Here is a 21812-nt window from a genome sequence, read left to right as displayed (position 1 = left end):
TCTGAAATCTGAATCTGAAATCTGAATCTGAAATCTGAATCTGAAATCTGAATCTGAAATCTGAATCTGAAATCTGAATCTGAAATCTGAATCTGAAATCTGAATCTGAAATCTGAATCTGAAATCTGAATCTGAAATCTGAATCTGAAATCTGAATCTGAAATCTGAATCTGAAATCTGAATCTGAAATCTGAATCTGAAATCTGAATCTGAAATCTGAATCTGAAATCTGAATCTGAAATCTGAATCTGAAATCTGAATCTGAAATCTGAATCTGAAATCTGAATCTGAAATCTGAATCTGAAATCTGAATCTGAAATCTGAATCTGAAATCTGAATCTGAAATCTGAATCTGAAATCTGAATCTGAAATCTGAATCTGAAATCTGAATCTGAAATCTGAATCTGAAATCTGAATCTGAAATCTGAATCTGAAATCTGAATCTGAAATCTGAATCTGAAATCTGAATCTGAAATCTGAATCTGAAATCTGAATCTGAAATCTGAATCTGAAATCTGAATCTGAAATCTGAATCTGAAATCTGAATCTGAAATCTGAATCTGAAATCTGAATCTGAAATCTGAATCTGAAATCTGAATCTGAAATCTGAATCTGAAATCTGAATCTGAAATCTGAATCTGAAATCTGAATCTGAAATCTGAATCTGAAATCTGAATCTGAAATTTGAATCTGAAATCTGAATCTGAAATCTGAATCTGAAATCTGAATCTGAAATCTGAATCTGAAATCTGAATCTGAAATCTGAATCTGAAATCTGAATCTGAAATCTGAATCTGAAATCTGAATCTGAAATCTGAATCTGAAATCTGAATCTGAAATCTGAATCTGAAATCTGAATCTGAAATCTGAATCTGAAATCTGAATCTGAAATCTGAATCTGAAATCTGAATCTGAAATCTGAATCTGAAATCTGAATCTGAAATCTGAATCTGAAATCTGAATCTGAAATCTGAATCTGAAATCTGAATCTGAAATCTGAATCTGAAATCTGAATCTGAAATCTGAATCTGAAATCTGAATCTGAAATCTGAATCTGAAATCTGAATCTGAAATCTGAATCTGAAATCTGAATCTGAAATCTGAATCTGAAATCTGAATCTGAAATCTGAATCTGAAATCTGAAATCTGAATCTGAAATCTGAATCTGAAATCTGAATCTGAAATCTGAATCTGAAATCTGAATCTGAAATCTGAATCTGAAATCTGAATCTGAATTCTGAATCTGAAATCTGAATCGGAAATCTGAATCTGAAATCTGAATCTGAAATTTGAATCTGAAATCTGAATCTGAAATCCGATAGATTGTTTGATACTCGAATCACGATCATTTTCTCAACGTTGTCCCGAATAACCTCATTTCAAGTTATCAGCAGAAGATCACGTTCAACTTTCTTCTCCATAATTTTTTTTCAGATCACTTGAGAATGATAAGAACGTTCTGGATTATTATGATAAAAGCACTAAGCTTAATGAATTGAAAGCTATCAAAGAAGTGGCTATGCATCGTCAAAGCACAAAGTAAAACGGAAGACCTTTGAGTACGTTAATCGCTCCTTGTTAATTCGTTAAGCTCATGAGAAAACAAGTTACAGGCACACAGTAATTGTTGACAAAACATTGAGGATGTTACACTGGTTTCCAAGAATGTGTAAAATTGCCCTGTGTGTGCCACAAAGCCACAAAACTACACCTGATGAAGCATCCCCTATTTTTCTGAGTTATAATTTACCCTCCTGTACCTGTTGATGCTCACACATTTATTAACGCTAGGCTAGCGCAAATACCGAGAAACAATCTTGTACATTTTTTAGCACATTTTGTTCCCATATCCGAGCTTTGCGGAGCGTGTGAGCATCAAAAGTGATTATTTGATGGCTTTGCAGCTGTAGATCTCTGGGCGTTTTAATGGGTGCTGGATGCTGCTAGCAAGCTGACCGCGTCGTATTTTTTAGGACCCCGACTTGCGGCTCACATCGTGTAAAGTTTATTTGAGAAAAGGTAACTATCATGAGCATCTGTAGTAGGAGCATTATCACCTATTTAGATCACAGAGCACCCCGTTATGCCAGTAGTGACTGCTTCGTTGGGAAATTATTTGGTTCCCCGTGGTTCTCAAACCTTATTTGAAGATAATCATGATATTGGATTTTTTTTTTCTCACGGGATTTTGAAAGTTCAATCATTTATCCTGGAGGATGCTGTTCATGCAAAATCAGGTTGAATGAGATATCTTTGTTGAAATCCTTATGCAGGATCAACTGTTTTTGACCAAGCAGAGACCGTCGCGTTGAAAGTTGAATTGATTTTCATCGTTCAATATGCAGTCTGACCAGCTAATATGTGCCGTTAATTGATTGCCCTGAAATCTCCCAATATTCTCCCATTCCAGAAAAACAGACGTTAAGCAAATGAAATTTAAAATGCCTAGAACCGAAAACGTCTATCCGAAAGCCAAGGATCCAGTAAGGAAAAAGGCAAGCCGCATTCGAAAGATCCATGTCTACCAACAAAATCGGTTTTGTTATCGTATCCGTTGCTCTTTTATGAGGGAACCGGGGCAACAAGGCTCAAATTAAAAAAAAAAATTTGAATCAGTTAAAACAAATGGAACAAAGTTGAAATCTAGACTTTAAATACTGAATTCAGGATTTGAAATTTAATGGTAGTAGAATTCATGAGAAAATTCAGGGCACAAAACCAACAGTTTCTTGTCTACTGCGATGCTAACGCTCACCACACGCTGTGGGGAAGTTCAGACATCAACAAAAGAGGTGAGTCTTTATTAGAGTTTCTTTCACAAAACCATATTGAAATATGTATGTAACGAGGGAAACAAACCTACGTTCACATCGGCGAACAGACAAGAAGTCCTCGATTTAACTCTATGTACACTACTGCTTCTAGGGAAAATAAATAACTGGGAGGTGTAGGATGAATAATCTCTGTCTGAATTGGCGATTTGCAGCTCAAAACGACTCTCAGAGGGCCCTGCGATCAAAATGATGATGTTATGGACGCAAGTGTCAAAACGCGTAGTAGTTTTTCAAAACACAAGACTATTTTTGAAGATTTCGCAGTTAAGAAAAATATTTGGTCGGTTTTGATTACGGGATATGGTAAGAAAATGTGAATTATTAAATCGCTTTGCTATTCAAACTTGTTCAATATTTAATATTCATTCATTTTCAGTTTCCAGGAAAAACGTAAAGTGTTAATTAGCAGAAATTAGAAAATCTACCCAGAGAAAGAATATTTAAGTGCCACAACAACAAAAAATCAAAAAACGAACGAATAAACGGCTTGGAAAGAATTTGTTGAAGAATCGCTGAGACGAAGATTTCATTGTGCCTCACCCATGAACATCTTATTGCTAAAACCGACCCCCCCATTTGTCCATGCTGCAACACGGTGACAACGATCAAACATATTCTGACAACGTGCCCACAATATCAACACATACGACAGATTTGCCACCTTCCGCCTAGTATGCGGGAGATGCTTTCGAACTGTCCACAGGAAGAGACCAACATATTGGACTTCCTCCGCAAAACAGATCTATATCACAAAATATGAATGAGAAGAATGACCCAAATGGGTTAAACACCGTACGAATCGAGGAAGAATGACCTTAATGGGTTAAATTCCTATAAAAAAGGAAAAAAAAAAAAAAAAAAAAAAGATTTCATTGTGCGTAATATTTTTTTTTTCTACAAGGTCCGTTTTCCTAAAATATTTCTTAAAGAATACTTGCAGATACGTGTCGAAATTTAGAAAAGAAACCTATTCAGGTTTAAAAAAAAGTTCAAGCTCATTTGTATAGCAATTGCCAAGGAATGTGATAGAACGGATGGAATCGATTTGAAACTGCGTTGACAGGGAATGATTTGTAATTCTACGGTATCAACAAAATTACTAGCATCGGTCCGACAGAATCACCAACACAGTCAAGAGTAGGCATATCAAACTGGCCTTTCCGAGCCGCATGTTATCCAGCATCAGCATTTTATACGTAGCTACATGCGGCCCACTTGTCCACCTTAAAAACATCGATTTTGACCAATTAAGAGTTTGACAGTTTTCACTGATATTTTCGTAAAATAGTCATAAACATAATAAACAAAAAAACCGGACATTGTATTTTATTTATATAGATATTTCTTGGTACCTGCTATTTTTGTGGATACGACCCTTTAGATTATAATAAGTACTTATGCAGCCTGGGTATCCTCAACACCTCAATAAGAGACTTATTCACCCCCCCCCCCCCCCTGAATTGACATGCATCCACCAAATCGCACTCTTTCAAAAAAGCTTCATTTTGGGGTGTATTTGAAAACATAAAAAATTTAAATTTATCGGAAAAAGACATGCAAATTATATTTTCTTAAGCGAAAACCATTGGAACAAGTTAATTAGTGATTTTCTTACAAGACTTTGCCATTATCATTGTCCGAAACTTAATAGTTTCCACATAAAACTTAGTTTTTAAAACAATTTGTATTCACTTCCATGTTGAAAAACTGCTATCATCACCCTTTTGTTAGTTTCATTAGTGACAACCAGTTGGCGTTGCATGTGAAATTGTTTTGCTGCAAATCGCCAATACAGACATATTACATTCGACATAGTGGGAAGGGAAATAATCAGGGACGTTTATAGAGACCCTAGGAACACCAACATGGATCTCTACAAACACACACTTGAAGCTTGTAAACCTTTGTTGGATGTGAAAATGCGAACAACAAAGCAATTAGAGGAAGCTTCAAACAGCTTTACTAATAAGATCAGATACGTTTTCGAAGCAAGCTGTCCACTGATGGAACGTGTTTCACACAGAAGAGTTCCCTGGTGGAACAGACAACTAGAAAAGTAAAGAAAATAACAAGGAGACTTTTCAACAAGGCAAAAGCTGACTCAAACTGGGATGACTATCGTAAGTCCCTAACTGAGTACAATAAAAATATTCGAAGAGCTAAGAGAAGTAGTTGGAGGCACATTTGTGATGTAAGCGTCAGATAACACTTCCATCGAGGTTGTAGTGATTTGTCGCGGTTAATTGTAGTTTTTTAATATCGCAGTGAGGGAAAATGATGGGTGATGGTTTTCCCCAAATAGTGTAGTCTTCAAAGCCGACGACAGCGCCACAAGCCACCAGTATGCAGCCAGGAAGCCTCAACACCTGACAACCAGAGGGCCATTCACGGTAACCCACGCTGCTTGGTAACCACCCGATCGGTAGCGACGCCCGACGAGCTGCCGAAGGCGAAGCGATCGTGTCTGCCATAATGGGAGAGCAACGACCTGTACTCGCGGTTCAAGGACGGTCAAAGGCGACTACCTGGTGCTGGCTCACTTCCAATAGTACCACAAAACTGCGAAGTACAAAGTGCACAATACATCCAGCACACAAAGCCAGCTAAGTGTTGAAAGCCAGACACCAGGTAAGCCATCAGACGCCTAACCGCCATTTTGTTCCCGCTGAAAGACGGAACACTAACGCCGTATTATTACCCAGGACCCCTAAGTCTTTGGCCAAAAGCAACCATTTGGCGGGACGACAGTCAACCTGGTCCATGAACCCTGGTCCTGAATCGGCCTTGTATTTAGTCCCGGTCGTCACGGATAGAAGTTATCTGCCGGACGGTCACACGTCGAAGGTGGTTGTCGATTCCGCAATACGAACCCTTCGGAACGACCAACCAGCTCTCCAACCCGCTCATTCGTCCTCACCGTAGAGATTCGCGGAAGGAAAATCCCGGTTGCCGGCCGGAATTGGACCGACAGAGTAGTTGGTCAGCAGTAGCGTCATCATCGCCGTAGATCCGCCAGTTTCAACAGCGACAACCAGGGCTTGGCCCTTAAAGGTACTGTAACTATCTAGTCATTACTAGTTTGCGCATTGCAATTGTCAAATAAAGGTTGAGAAGTGCATAATTGGGGTTTTCCTGATCTTAGAGTTCGAACTCCCTGCGATTTCTTCTGGTAAGCGAGCCGCCCTGAGGCCTAATAAAGGGAGTCCCTGTAACGCCGGTGGGGTGGTAGGTTTTAAACTTACATATTTGGCGCCCAACTTTCCATAGACTTACCACGGACTTCGCAGCGCGGCTCAACCGATATCTTGCATGCATCTCTGGGGAAACGCCCATGTTTCTCAATTTTATTTTTGCTGTAATTGGAAAATTTAACGGCTATTTGCACAACTTTGAAATATTCATTTGCCATACAGGGGTTCTGATGTCCAAAGGGTACTGTTCAACACGATTGTTTAAAAAGTATTATCGGAGTGAAGTTGTTTTAAGATATAGATTTTAAATTGATTGGAGCAAAATTTCATTTGTGAAGTGTGATATCGGGAGAAAACAAAAACAACAGCAAAACAAATAATTTTATTTCTTCCATTTTCAACTGTGATATAGACTGTCTTGTGCTTTTTAATATTTTTACGTTCCTTATAGCATAATTTTTAAATTGTTTGTTCGTTATCTGGCCATTTTATAGTTTGTTTCAAATAGTATTTCGTTTTAATTTCCTAAGCTGTACAATGGATCTTACTCACTTAAAAACGTTATATGCTTCGCTAAATACTGCTCACCTTTCAGAGGAAGAACTCAGCCATGAGTTACGCATACGCAAGGCCTTTGCGCCTGAGGATTCCCGTTCTAAACCCGAACGCACCCTACGGGGAATCTTGAAAGCTGAGAAAGATAGAACAAATATTCAATATTTTATTGGCTGGGACTCTGTTCTGGACGAACTAGAGTGGTGTGGTGAAAAGCTGAAAGGTATCCAAAAAGTACTTGAAAGCCCTAAAGCAAAAAAAGTGCCAGATCAAATTCATAAAACACAACTGGTACACATTTTCTTTCGCATGGAACGATTAAAAGCATATGTTGAGGGAGAAGAAAGTTTGAACTGTTTAACTATGATAGCTGTTGAATGTATGAGACTGTTGGTGAAATATTTCTCAATTGTTTCACCGATTGCAGAAGTTAGAGAAACCGAGCTGAGTATCATTAATGAAAGCTTCCAGAATGAACTCGCAATAGAAATAGATAGAAATATAGGGGAAGGAAATTTCATTGATAAACAAGGAATAAATCAAATGCATGATCTTGAAAGAAGAGGAAGCGTAGAAGAGCTAACGGAAAAAGAAGAAGAGGAGAATAGGTCAGAAATACAATTTCAAAATCAAAACGCAGATTTGAGAGAATCTAGGGACGAATCAATGATTCGACTAGCCGCCGAAAACGAGCGACTAAAAGTGGTTGTTAGTCAGCTGCTTCAACGCATAGAGGTACTTGAAACCTCACGTGTAAACGAGCATCCAACGAAACAGGTGCCAGTTAAAATTTCGAATAGCACACGTGTGAACGAAATCGCTCCACCTCAAATGGAGGCCAAGACTGCACCTATTGAGCAGGACTTTTGTGATTGGTTAAAGGGAAGATGCAGTTCTCTAGGAAGCCACGGAGAGAAATTCCGTCCGGTATCCACCCACGTAAGCGCAAACCGAGTGGGGGAGGAAGTCGACGGTCGATCTAAACGAGATCATCGTCTACCAATCCACAAATGGTCAGTGCGTTACGATGGGTTGGATAACGGAAGGAAATTAAACGAATTTTTGAAGGAGGTTGAGTTTAACGCGAGATCGGAGGGTTATTCAAATACCGAACTATTTACTTGCGCGCATTATTTGTTTACGCGTAAAGCGCGTTCGTGGTTTATTGAGGTAAACGGTAATAACGAGCTCGAAACATGGGAGAATTTAGTACGCGAATTAAAAAACGAATTTTTACCTGTAGACATCGACTTCCAATACGAAAGCCAATTGAACTCTCGTAGGCAAGGTCCTCGGGAAAAGTTCCAGGACTATTATCTCGATATGGTTCGAATTTTCCGGAACATGTCTTATCCGTGGGATGAAGGCCGGAAATTTGACGTCCTCTTCCGGAACACGCGCGAGGATTGCAAAATTGCGATGTTGGCTGCCAACGTAAATACGATCGCTAAAATGAGGGAGTTTGGAAAAAAATTTGATGCGATTAATTGGCAAGTTTATGCTAGGAAAGAGAATCGTTTTTCCAATAGATCATCGGATTCAATCGACGAGATTGAGCAATACAATTGGCCCGGAAATAGTGAGAGACAGTACAGGTCTCAGGTTGACTATCACGACCCTGATTCAAATCAAAATTTCAACCGCGGAATTTCACAAAACTTTGCCAAGCAAAGTAAGAAAAAATCAAAGAGTAGGTGGAGGCCAAAATACTGGTACGAAGCCGAAGCAACAATCTGAATGGGTTTCCCATAACAGACAGAGCGGACAAAGACCGGGACCCAGTGGGACTAACACCTTGCAACGGATAGTCCGTGCTTACATTCCTGTTAAAAAGGGTATTTGTTTCAATTGCCATGAGGATGGGCATAGTTTTCAGGACTGTAGACAGAACAGAAACCTTTTCTGTTGGTCCTGTGGGTTCCCAGGGTTCGCCACATCTGAGTGTCCTTTTTGTGAGTTAAAAAACTCGAAAGGGACTACCCAGTGAGGCGGGGTAGTCAACAGAAAAATCCCAAAAGCCCTCAAGCTAATTCTGATTCCGACCCAGCTACAATTCTTCGACAGTTGGGGTACTCGCAATTGGAAGCGCCTCCAGAAGCTGACGAGATAGCCACGTTGCTTGTTAAGCTCAGTGGAGACGCCAGACCTTTTGCGAGGGTCCAACTGATGGGAATTGAGCTGATCGGTTTACTAGATAGCGGAGCAGCAAGGACTGTTTTGGGATTCGGTGCGAATAGAATCAGGAAATCGTTGAATTTGAAACTGCTTCCGGCGTCTGTAAACTTGCAGACTGCGTCGGGAGATAAATTAGAAGTTGAGGGATGTGCTGAAGTTCCGATTACCTTCAACGGTTGCACGAAAATTTTGCCTGTTCTATTCGCACCAAATCTCAAACGCAGATGTGTGCTGGGGTATGATTTCTGGTTAAAGTTCGGGATCTCCCCCAGCATTCAAGAACAGCCAGTAGACGTTTTGGATGATGGTATTAATGAAGAGCTAGACCAGGAAGAAGAGCTGTCCGATGAACAAAAACATCACCTGGAGGAAGTAAAGAAGCTCTTTATAGTGGCTGGTCCAGGGATGTTCACAAAGACCCACGTGATTGAACATTCCATCCAAATCAAGGATGAATGTAAAAATTTAGAACCTGTACGCAAAAACCCATACCCCTGGAGTCCTCACATTCATGCGAAAGTACAACAAGCTCTGGACAACCTACTGCGGGATGATATTGTTGAACCATCGGAATCCGATTGGGCTCTTCCTATCATCCCGGTGGCTAAACGGGATAGTGCAGAAGTACGGTTGTGCCTAGATGCCAGAAAGCTGAATGAGAGGACTAAAAGAGATGCGTATCCCTTGCCGCACCAGGATCGCATTCTCAGTCATTTGGGTCCTGTAAAATATCTCACGACCATTGACCTATCACAGGCCTTTCTACAGATTCCGTTGAATTCCGCTTCCCGGAAATTCACGGCTTTCTCAGTACCAGGACGAGGTTTGTTTCAGTACAAATCTTGTCCAATGGGTCTGGTCGGGAGTCCTGCTACTTTGAGTAAGTGCATGGATCGCGTACTCGGTTTTGGAGCTTTAGAACCTGCAATTTTCGTTTATTTAGACGATATTGTAGTGGCTACGCTGACGTTTGAAGACCACTTGGTTAAACTGAAGGAGCTAGCGAAACGTTTGGGGGAAGCTAATCTCTGCATAAACATGCAGAAATCTAAATTCTGTTGCCGCGAATTGCCGTACCTTGGATACGTCCTATCCCAAGATGGATTGAGGCCTAATCCTGATCGCATTCAAGCGATCATCGGATACCAGGCCCCTAAATCGGTACGACAGCTAAGACGATTCCTCGGTATGGTTAATTACTACCGCAGGTTCATCGCAAATTTTAGCAGCACCGTTGCACCTCTCACGGACTTGCTTAAAAACAAGCCCAAGAGAGTGTAATGGAGTGCGACAGCAGAATTAGCCTTCCAGACCATTAAGGAGCAGCTTATCGCCGCTCCTGTAATGGCCAACCCAAACTTTTCGCTGCCCTTCGTGGTCCAAACTGACGCTAGCGATAACGCGATTGCCGGTGTCCTAACACAAGAGCATAACGGTGAGGAGAAGGTCATTGCGTACTTCTCAGAGAAATTGAAAGGAGCTGAATTGAGATACCACGCGGCTGAAAAGGAAGGATTGGCTGCCCTTCGCAGTATCGAGAAATTTAGAGGGTACATTGAAGGAACTAAATTTACTTTAGTGACAGATTCGGCCGCTCTGACTTTCATTATGCGAGCAAAGTGGCGGTCATCCTCTCGATTGAGCCGCTGGAGTATCCTTTTGCAGCAGTACGATATGGACATCCGGCATCGCAAAGGGAAGGACAATATTGTACCAGATGCGTTGTCCCGATCCATCGAGACTCTGGATGCAGAGCCCGGGGACGGGTGGTATCGAAAATTGCTTTCCGCAGTTGAGTCCGACCCTGAGAGCTATGTAGATTTTAAAATTGTAGACGGAAAACTGCTCAAATTCGTGGCATCGAAGGAAGACACAATGGACTACCGTTTTGAGTGGAAGCATTGTGTTCCGACTTCGATGCGCACACAGGTCCTCAAAGAAGAGCATGATCAAAATCTCCACATCGGGTTTGATAAGTGTGTTGAAAAAATAAAACGCCGGTATTACTGGCCACGTATGAGTGCAGATATTCGAAAATACATTGCAAAATGCGAAAACTGCAAAATAAACAAGCACTCCACCGTATCTAGTTCACCAATAATGGGCAAGCAGAGAATTGCAGCCCGACCCTTCCAGATAATTTGCATGGACTACATTCAATCTTTACCACGGAGTAAGCAGGGAAATGCACACTTATTAGTTGTAATGGACCTCTTCTCTAAGTACTGCCTACTTACTCCAGTGAAAAAGATTTCGAGTGTTAGTCTCTGCAAAATACTGGAAGAGTCGTGGTTCAGGCGATTTGCAACCCCACAGATTGTAATTTCTGATAATGCTAGTACCTTCCTCTCAAAGGAGTATCGAGCGTTACTGGATAGGTACGACATCCAACATTGGGCCAATGCTCGACATCGAAGTCAAGCCAACCCCGCAGAAAGACTTAATCGAACCATTAACAGTATGATCCGTTCGTACGTAAAATGCGATCAAAAACTTTGGGACACAAGAGTATCAGAAATGGAATTTGTGATAAACAACACAGTTCATGCCTCGACTAAATTCTCTCCTCATAGAATAGTTTTTGGGCACGAAATCGTGTCAAAAGGCTCGGACCATACATTGGAGCCGGTGGTTGAGGAATCGGAAGAGGAGAGAATTGAAAGATGGAGAGGCCTTAGTAAGAAAGTAGGTGAACATGTGCGTAGTCATTTGAAAAAATCACACGAAGACAACATGAGGCGCTATAATCTAAGGCATAGAAACTTACCCTCTTTTACGGTAGGCCAGCGCGTCTTCAAAAGGAGCTTCCGACAATCCTCGGCGGGTAACCAACCACGCCAAGACAGGCCCACAATTTATTCCCTGCGTCATCATCGCCAAAAGAGGCACCAACTGTTTTGAGGTTGCAGATGAATCAGGGAAATCTCTCGGCATATTTTCCGCAGCCGACCTAAAAGCGTAAAGCATACAAAAAACGATTATAAAAGGATAAAAATATCTCAACAATGTAAAAATAAATATTACAGGGGTACTGTTAATAAAAATGAGTGTTAGCGTGATCTACGAGCAAGTATTCAAGCTTCAAAACCATTAATAAGGATTATTAATTAAGCTTCATCACACGAGATCATCAATTAAATAAGGGTTGTGTGTGCTGAAATAACCAGAAGCCGATAAATTACCTCCGTTGACCTAAGCCGGGTCACAAATCACCATACATGTTTCTGCAACTTATGATTCCTGAAAAGCATAAAAACAGAGTGGAGGAGTCCACATCATGTTCATGGCATCCATAATTTCAGCTAGGATTTCCATCAACCAGCAGAAGGATCATCATAGCTGTGCAGCACCTGTAAATATAAATATGAAAAATTAGTTAGTTTTTTTACAATTAAATGATTTTAGCTATAATAAGGATAGGTTTTAGAGATATCATTAAGTTAGAATAAGTTAAGTTAAAAAAAAATAAAAAAAAAACAATAAAAAAGTATTAGGTAATTAGTGTTGAGAAAGTGTTGGAATTTCAGTGTTTTTCTTATTCGTAGTTCTTGTCCTCATAAAAATATATTCAATTAGGCTAAGAATCGTTAATTAATCACTTTAAACAAAATAAGATAGATGTGCCTCAATGGTAACCCTATGATCACATCATGGAAGGTGGAGTAGAGGTCAAGCTCAAGGTCATGCACTTAGTAAAATTTTTCTAAGTTTGAAATTTTATGATTTGCAAAATATTAAATAAGTGAAAAAATTTCATGCCATACGGTTAACAATAGTCCATAGTAGAAATATTTTTCGCCTACCTGCGTATTCGCAGCGAACCAGACCAATAACACACGCCATCTGAACCTTGCCTTCACAATTCAAGATTCACTCGGCCAATTTAACAGGTATTTACGGTAACTTTGAGACATTCACCTACAATACAAAAGTTTAGACACCCAAATTCGTCTGAACAACGCATGAATAAGGCTTGGTATTGTCATTGAGTATCGGGGTCATAAGGCATCAGCATCGTAATCGACTCCGCTCTGTTTAAAGAAATTCTTTACTGGCCATCAACCAGGGGCGTTCCTAGAGTTGGCTCTTGGGGGGGGTGATTTTCCAAATTTTCAAAAATCAGTCTATAAGAAGGATCGTGAATATCTGGCGGAAGGGGAGGGGGGACTAGAGGAGGGTTACAGTTGCAAATAAGACTTGTATTTTGTAGGTTTGTACAGTTAAAGGTGTGTAATTTAAATACTTTGAAATCAGAGAAAAATAGTAAAAACTTTTAACAAATGTGAAATTATTTTATCGGCTATATCGGTGAAATTTATATTCTTCGAGAAAGAATATTTAAGAATTGAAAGATTATAGACGGATAGAAGATTAGAATAAGATGAAAGATGTTGAAATTGAGCGGAAGGGTAATTTTAATTTGAAAACTTTTCATCACATTTCATCGATTTGTTCCTCACGGGCCTACTACCTTTTCATCGATTTGTTCCTCACGGGCCTACTGAGGAACAAATCGATGAGGAACAAATCGATGAAATGTGATGAAAAGTTTTCAAATTAAAATTACCCTTCCGCTCAATTTCAACATCTTTCATCTTATTCTAATCTTCTATCCGTCTATAATCTTTCAATTCTTAAATATTCTTTCTCGAAGAATATAAATTTCACCGATATAGCCGATAAAATAATTTCACAAAATAAAATTTACGGTGATTAACTCTTCATTTAAAAAACTTTTAACAAATTTTCTCCATACACTTGTTTTGATATCTTTTTATAAAACAATCTGCGAATCTTAGATGCTCACTGCGAAAAAGTGTTGATTAAAAGATTATTTTCGTAATTTTTACAATTGGTAAAAATTATAACTTTAAGTATTCTTTAAAGAATTTTCCGATATAAACGTCATTTCGCAAATGGAAATTAAACACAAATTTTCGTAGAAGAAAACGTAGAAAAATTCTTCAAGTTATTCACAATATTTTTAAATGATTCTCATTTTGCAACAATTCCAAAACAATTATTCAAAAAAAAGTGTTCGTTAATAATTGCTTTGAATGAAAAACTGAATATTTAATTATTTTTCTGAAGCATTTTGCTGAATCATTGTTCGAAAGTTTCGAATTGTTATTATTTCTTGTTCCAATTCCTCAATTTTTAAAAATACATTTGATTTTAAATAAGATCATCAAAATCATATTTTTCTTCACGCTCTCAATATTTCCAAACTTTTTGTATAATGTTTGAATAAAATAAAAGAATATTGAATAAAGAGTTAATTTCTGAAAGTTTCTACTCTTTCATTATTTCAGTGAAAAGTCATAATCAATTGCAATTGAAATAACCAAACTTTCAGATTCAAAATGGATTTTTTAACCTAAATTATTAAGCTGGATTTCTACTCAACAGTTTAAATATTATTGTGTTCATGAGCTTAAAACAGTATCGGCGATATAATTGGTGTGAATCTTGAAATCTAGCTGTGTTGGTCAAAAATTAGAAAAAAAATCTTCCGAATGTTCAACTTGAGCGATTGCCTTGTTTCCGAGAAAATAGTCGGGGATGAAGGAATTATTTTATTTCGCCTGGGAAAAATAAAAAAAAATGGCAAGTTTTTGTAACCTACGCTGTATAAACTTATATTGGAAATAAAATTCTGAACTCGTTTTTTTATCAGATTTTATCCATCACCTTTAGTTTTAAAAGTATTATTTTCAGTATTTTTATAAAATTAAATAGATATCTTTAGAGATGTACCGAATAGTGCTAAATAGCGAAAAACACTATTTTCTGAGCTTTGTATAGGATTCGGAGCATAACTGATATCAAGTTTCAGCCAATAATCTAAGTTTCGTATTTTTAATGTAATTTTTTATTACCATAAAATCCCCATGATTCAAATTTATTTTTATAATTTTAATCATAATTTGGTCTCAGGACAACTTTATCGTAACAATTTCTTACTTAATTAACTTTATTTTGAAAGTTTTAAATTAAAGAATGGATTTTTTTTATAAAAACTATGGATCATTATAAAAATAGTTTAATTGTGATAACGGCTCAAAAGCACGACGTCCTCCGAGACAAAGGGGGTACAAGTGCATAAAAGCAAATGAAAGACGTAAAATATTACAGTAAACGAGTCTTCGAAAGAAAAATAAATGATTAATTAAAAAAAATATTTCAAGAAAACACATTTTGAATTTGATGTGTTTGACCATTTTCCATATATTTATCTAAAATTTGTATTTCTTTTTCAATCGTAAAAGTATGTAAATTAAAATTTAAAAAATCTGAAAAAATTCTAAATTATGAAGAATTGTTTTATATCAATAAATTAAAATCGATCATTTTTGCTACGTCGAGGCCAATACAATCAAAGCAATTTTTTTCAAAAACGTTCCAAAATAAGAAATAACAACAACAAAAATCAAATCTCTCTAGGTGGACATCTGGAGAAGGGAGGTAGGGGTTGCCGAATATCTACATTTGTGCACGGAGAGGGAGAAAGGGGTAAAAATCTTTTTTTTTTGTCCACGTGGTATCTGAACGGCCCCAAAGTTCAAGTTCTTTTTACTTCTAAAAAGGATCGACATATGTTGATCCATCAAACATCGAGACAAACCGATCTGCAATAACTTGTAAGATAACAAAGTTATGGTCGAAACAAGTTTGCAGGTATTTATTGAACATACCGACTATCATTATCAAAAAATGATCAAACTAAGGCTAAAGTTTTAAAGAAGTTAGTTTGAAAAAACATTTTCACTAAATATAAAAAAGCGAAAAAAAACTCATCAGCATTAAAGGTAACTTATCAGATTATCGAAACGTTGTTTGATGACAGAGATACGCACGAAATTAAATTGCATGTTTCGCATGATCCCAAACTTTTTACCGATACACCATACTGAGGAGTGAGCCCAAATTTTTTGATCGATAGCTTAAGTAGCTAATTTATCTATTTAAAGCACTATGTAACTTTTAAGCACAATATTTAAAAAAATGTGTTTTGATATTTATGAAAAAAGATTCAAATGGAATTCAAATTTTTAAATCCGGTCCACCCAACCCTGAACTGATCGGGTTTAAATATAAAGTGCGATTTTTAGGAAATTTTCCAACTTTAAGCCAAGTTTAAGTCATATAAGGTTAACATATACATTTTGCCAATAACATACGAAGAAGGTTTTGCTCATCGACTTTAGAATGAGATCAAAAGAAATGCAATATGGCATTAGACGACTGCGATATGGCCAATGTAACCGTTAGGGTATTTTGCCCCATTGAACCCACAGAGAGCGAGCCACTTGAAGCATTCCTTCTGAGTGCTCAAGAGGTTCGTCGATTAAATATCGACGATTTTCCTGCCTTATTATGTATGAAAAGAACACAAAATTGTTAAATAGGAAAGATTAGGAGATAGGTTCAATAATTAATAATTGAAAAAACACTCCAATGGACTTTCAGAAATTCAAAAATTCATAACACTTACAAATACACATAACACTTACTGAACAGTAACGGGTATTTGGAAAATGATAAACGTCAACGGAAAATGAAACGGAAGCTGGTAAGGATGGGTAACTAACACTTTGACTTAATAAGATCTTTCCACCTACAACCACGAGAGTGACTAGACGACAGTTAAGTGTTCTAGTGAAACTTAAATATTAGTATATCGTGGAGTAAAGCCAATATATAAATTATAAGTGGAAAGAGCCAGAAGCATTAAGAATATCTACTAAGTCAAGTGAGTGTTCGATATTATAAATAGTTATCCCATCCTAACCAAAGCTCCCACTTAGGACCCCTAAAGTTCTGGGCAGAGATTCCGGCCAAGTAACCCTACCAAACTACGGTTCACACCAGGCGAACGGTTCGGTGAGCCAAATCCGTGGCTTAGTCGGAATCATAAGCGTCGTGTTCCTTAATCTGACTGGACACTGCATTCGGTTACACGTGGCAACTGGGCAGCTGAACCGAATTACTACCCCGAAGGTCCCGACCATCCCGTGTCCATCCGCTAGTTGGGTCCACCAAATTGCCGTCCCAAGAGGCAAAAGACCCAATGAATACAGTGGACAACTAAAGCGGAAAATCTCCAACAACTCAGAGCCTGTAGCGTAGCAGTCCATCGGGTTCCGTTGCTCTGTCGAGGAGCCTGCGGAGCGTAAGCGCTGCGGGCACCATCCAGAGCACCAGCTGGAAATTAGCATCGAGGGCAACCATAACCGCCAAACCGACTTGCCTCGATCTGGTTCCAGAGGGTGTTGTTTGATCCCTTCAAACGGGTTCGTAAGAATTCAAACAACTACCCTCCGGTTCCATCGCTGCGAATGGTCAGTTGACGACCACGGTTGGAAGCGCAGCGACGAATTGGACCCGTTACGGCCGGCCGGTACCAGCGACAGCAGCAGCAGAGTACACTATACACACCCACACTACACAAAAAGTAAGTCTTTATAATACATAACAAATTTAACATAAAGTCTCAAGTGTTTTTAATTGATCATCCGACCAGTCTCCTAAAGCGAGAGCCGACCTTGAGCCCAAGTGGTTCTCAAGCTCTAGCTGGCCCATCAAAAGAGGCGTATGTAGCCCACCCCAGACGGTTGCCGTGGCTTGACCAGCAACTAGGGGCTATTGGTGACCTCCTTCAGAGTGAGCAAGTAATAAATGGCGCCCAACTTAAAAGCAAAACTGGTCTGATTTTCAATATTTGCACTTTTGGAGTGAGATAGGGAAAATTTTCGCAGGGAGATTGAGGAGGGAAAGCTTGCTCAAGGGTTTGGTGGAACACTTTACTTTAACAGTTGCATTTAACTGCTTTTTCTTCAATTTTGCAAAGGCGATAATTTGTAATGGTCGCGCGTCTACTAGTGCGCGTACCCGTAAAAAAGTGTTTATTTTTGCAAAAATCAATTTTGTTCTAACCCTTAATAAAGTTCATGAAAAGTCAATTCGTAAACAAAGCTCAGAAAAATTGTTCTTATCATTTACCTGCACATACTTACTTTCGTATTTTTCATCAGTCTCATGATTATTTTCGTAAAAATCTGAAAAGAATTAAATTGGGGTCTTGACCGACAAAAGTAGAAGAGGGGGGAATTTTCTCATCGATAATTTCGCTGATAAAACATCAATAATCATTTTTATTTGGCAAAATACGTTTCGTTGATTCATTTTTATTCTCTGTTTGGCAAAAACATTATTTTATTAAAATGGATTTACAAGAGCAATACAAGAATATGATCGTTTCACATCTAGAAATCGATGAAGTGGAGCACGAGCTTCTTATTCGGAATATTCTTTTTCATTTTGACGATAGTGAATCTACAAAACGCCGAAAGTTAGCAGAAAGGGTAAAAGAAGAAAGGGAGTCGGGTTACAATCCCACAGCCTTCGCAAGAACGTGGAGATCTTCATCAGAAGAGCTAGAAACCACCACGGACAGAATCGAACAAATTAAAAAGACTTTACAAAACCCCAGATTAGGCAGGCGTCAAAAGGACAAAATTAAAACGCGGTTAGTTCACTACTCGGTTAGAATGGCCCACTTGTCGAGAGCATTAGATGCTAGAAAACATGCAAAACAAATCGAGGAAATGGAAAATATTCTCGAGACACTGCTCGACGAGCATTTCTCTGACCAACCAGTAGTAGAAAACTCAACATCAAATCATCCGATTAATCACGACATTTCGCAAGCACTCGATGAAGTTCGCGGAGAAATAGTATCACGTAATGAAACGATTACAGCCTTAAATGAGGACTCTAACGTAGCTGGAACAGCCTCCGCTTCGGTAGTGCGGAAACAAAAAGAAATAGAATCTTCTAGGTCTCGTACAGATGCTATATTGAAAGTGTTAAACGATTACGATCAGGGTAATAATAGGGAAAATATCGAACAATTGATAGGAGTTTTCAAAACCTTCGTTCTGAACACCTCCGAACAGGAGAGAAGAAGCAGGGAAAAAGAAATTGAGTGGGAAGTGAGAAGAAAGAAAGAACTTGAAAAAGAGATTGAAAAGAAGAAAAAGCTAGAGAAAATATTGGGTCGAGTAGATTCTAAAATCAAAAAAGAATTTACAACAAAAAGCAATCGTTTGATAACTGATAGTGTTCAAACGCAAACAACATCTGATGATATCAGCTTATCAGATAGCAAATATGAATCTAGCAAACATTCGCGTCAACCCAATAGAGATTTCACAGCTATGAAACAATCACATTCACGAAATCACGAGCAGAAATTGAAAAGAAATAGAAATGATAAACACAGCAAAAGCAGATCAGAAAGATATAAAAAAGTTATAAGTAAAAATTTCACTTCAACATCTTCTGAGTTCGATTGCAGTTCTGCATCCGAAACGATACCTCGCAAGTCTAAACCTGAACTGAAGAAGTATTCTAAATTGCAAGGTTTCAGAAAATCTAAGAGAGATGCTTCTAGAAGTTCAACTTCAACCCACTCAAGTTCGGATTTTTATTCCATCTCATCCGACACGAGCTCGGAAAGCTCGTCGGATTTCGTGAGATATAGAAATCGTCGCGAAAAAGAAAAGCGTAAAGAAAGAGCAGAAAAAGAGAAGCGTAGAAGGAAAGAAGAGAAGGAAAAGCGAGGAAGAGTAAAAAGAATACCCGTATCAGAGTGGAGACTTCGATACGAGGGGAAGGACGGAGGGAGAAAATTAGCAGAGTTTTTAAAGGAAATACATATGCGCATGAGAGCTGAAGAAATTTCAGAAAAAGAAATGTTCCGATCAGCGATACACCTTTTTAGTGGTCGTGCTAAAGATTGGTTCATTGATGGAGTAGAAAACAGGGATTTTAAGAATTGGTCTGAGCTTCTCAAAGAACTGAGAAAAGAATTTTTGCCTCCAGATAATGACTTTCAACTGGAAGTTCAAGCCACCAATAGGCGACATGCTCGAAACGAAAAATTTATAGACTTTTACCATGACTTACAAAAAATTTTCCAATCTATGACAAAACAACTCTCGGAAAAGAAAAAGTTTAAGATAGTCTGGCGGAATTTGCGCCACGACTACAAAAACGCCTTAACAGGGAAAAATCTAAATTCGTTAACAAAACTTCGGAAATACGGTCGTATCATAGACGCGAATAATTGGAGTATGTATCAGAAAACTCCCGAGAACTATTCTCGAGCTAGAACCAACCAAGTTGGAGAGGTTCAAGTAAGCAATCAGCAAGATTTTAGAAAAGATAATTATACAAAAGTTTTCAAAAACCGCAATAGAGAATCGATTAAAGAAAATGGGAAAAGCGCGAGGAAAGGGGAAGAGGAAAAACAGGGAGTAAAGGTGAAGGAAAAGAAGGAGGAAAATCCTCTAGTGAACTTGCAAGGAACTGCTAAGAGTACACTTCAAGTTTTGGTTGATCAATACAAGCGCCCTCCGATTGGAATTTGTTACAACTGTCGGACTGAAGGTCATCACTATATAGAGTGTCCTAAAAACCGTCGAAAGTTCTGTAGATTATGCGGTTTTGCAGATGTTCTTACTAGCTCTTGTCCGTATTGTCAAAAAAACACGCAGGAGTCAGACTGAGAAGGCAGTCTGATCTAACCAGCAAATCAAATCCTTCGTTGAATTCCTTAAATGCACGACTAAACTCTTTCGGGTATAAACCGGTGAATGAAACCGATTACGATGATGATCCTCTAGTAGAAGAAATTTTTATCCAGCTGCATGGTGATGGGAGACCGTTCGCTAAAGTGAACGTTCTTGGCACAGAACTAATAGGCCTGCTTGATAGCGGTGCTCAACGTTCGTTGTTGGGGGGAGGCTGCGAGCAACTGATTAGAGATTTGAATCTTAAGCTGTTTCCAACAAAGGTCACAGTTAAGGCGGCAAATGGGTGCACGATTCCAGCTAAAGGTTTCGTATATTTACCGATCACTTTTAACAATAAAACCAAGATTCTCCCAACCTTTGTAATACCCGAACTCAACCGAAAACTCATACTAGGATTTGAAGACTTTTGGCGCGCATTCGATATTAAACCCACTATAACGACAAATAATTCGAGCGTCGACGTCGGTAGCATAAGCTACGCCGAAGATACGACGCCGCTCTCAGAGGGAAAGTGGGAGTTAAATGATGAGCAGGAGCAAAAGCTCGAACAAGTTAAACAACTTTTCAAAGTTGCTATGGATGGTGAGATACTAGGTGAGACCCATCTAACTTCGCATAAAATCGAAATAAAGGAGGAGTACCATGCGTCTCCACCAATTCGAATAAATCCATATCCTACATCGCCTGCGATGCAAGCAAAAATTAATAAAGAAATTGACAAACTCTTAGAGCAAGGAGTAATTGAGAAAAGTAAAAGTGAATGGTCTTTAAGCACGGTACCAGTAATCAAACCTACCGGGGAGGTACGTTTATGTTTGGATGCGAGGCGTCTGAACGAGCGCACGCGTCTGGACGCCTACCCTCTACCGCACCAAGACCGTATACTCAGCAGGCTGGGAGCAAGTAAATTTATGTCAACTATTGATTTATCTAAAGCTTTTTTTCAGATCCCACTTGACCCAGCCTCGCGCAAGTATACGGCCTTTGCTGTGCTGGGAAGAGGGCAGTTTTGCTTCCGACGTGTCACAATGGGTCTCAAGAATTCGAGCGCCGCTTTGGCAAGATTAATGGATGAGATACTTGGGTTCGGTGAGTTGGAACCAAATGTGTTTGTTTACCTCGACGACATCGTCGTGGTGAACAACACTTTTGAGGACCATCTCTCCACCCTGCGAGAAGTCGCAAATAGATTAACTGCTGCAAACCTATCGATAAATATTCAGAAATCTAAATTTTGTGTCAGAGAGCTTCCATATCTTGGATATATACTCTCCGCCGAAGGATTTAAACCAAATCCGGAGAGAATCGAACCAATTTTGAATTTCGAAAAGCCTACATCGATCAGAGCATTACGTCGCTTTATTGGGATGGCGAATTATTATAGGCGCTTCATCCCACAATTCAGTGAGATGAGCGCTCCGCTTACCAACTTACTTAGAAAGAAACCAAAAACTTTA

At 38.8% G+C, this 21812-nt stretch overlaps 1 protein-coding gene across 1 annotated transcript; it reads right to left on the bottom strand.

The window, feature by feature from the left end:
• Positions 1–6424: 6424 nt before the first annotated feature.
• Positions 6425–12006, bottom strand: LOC129744022 (uncharacterized). Its single transcript, XM_055736328.1, has 4 exons — positions 11938–12006; positions 11523–11705; positions 7818–8027; positions 6425–6716 (listed from the first exon to the last, which is right to left on the bottom strand). Exons 2-4 carry the CDS (start codon positions 11687–11689, stop codon positions 6698–6700), a joined length of 396 nt encoding a protein of 131 aa, XP_055592303.1. The 5' UTR covers positions 11690–11705; positions 11938–12006; the 3' UTR covers positions 6425–6697.
• Positions 12007–21812: the final 9806 nt, after the last annotated feature.

This window comes from Uranotaenia lowii, chromosome 2 (assembly GCF_029784155.1).
Source record: "Uranotaenia lowii strain MFRU-FL chromosome 2, ASM2978415v1, whole genome shotgun sequence".
NCBI classification, from domain to species: Eukaryota; Metazoa; Arthropoda; class Insecta; order Diptera; family Culicidae; genus Uranotaenia; species Uranotaenia lowii.
Note: the sequence above shows the minus strand (reverse complement) of the source record. Positions and strands in the feature narration are given on the sequence as shown.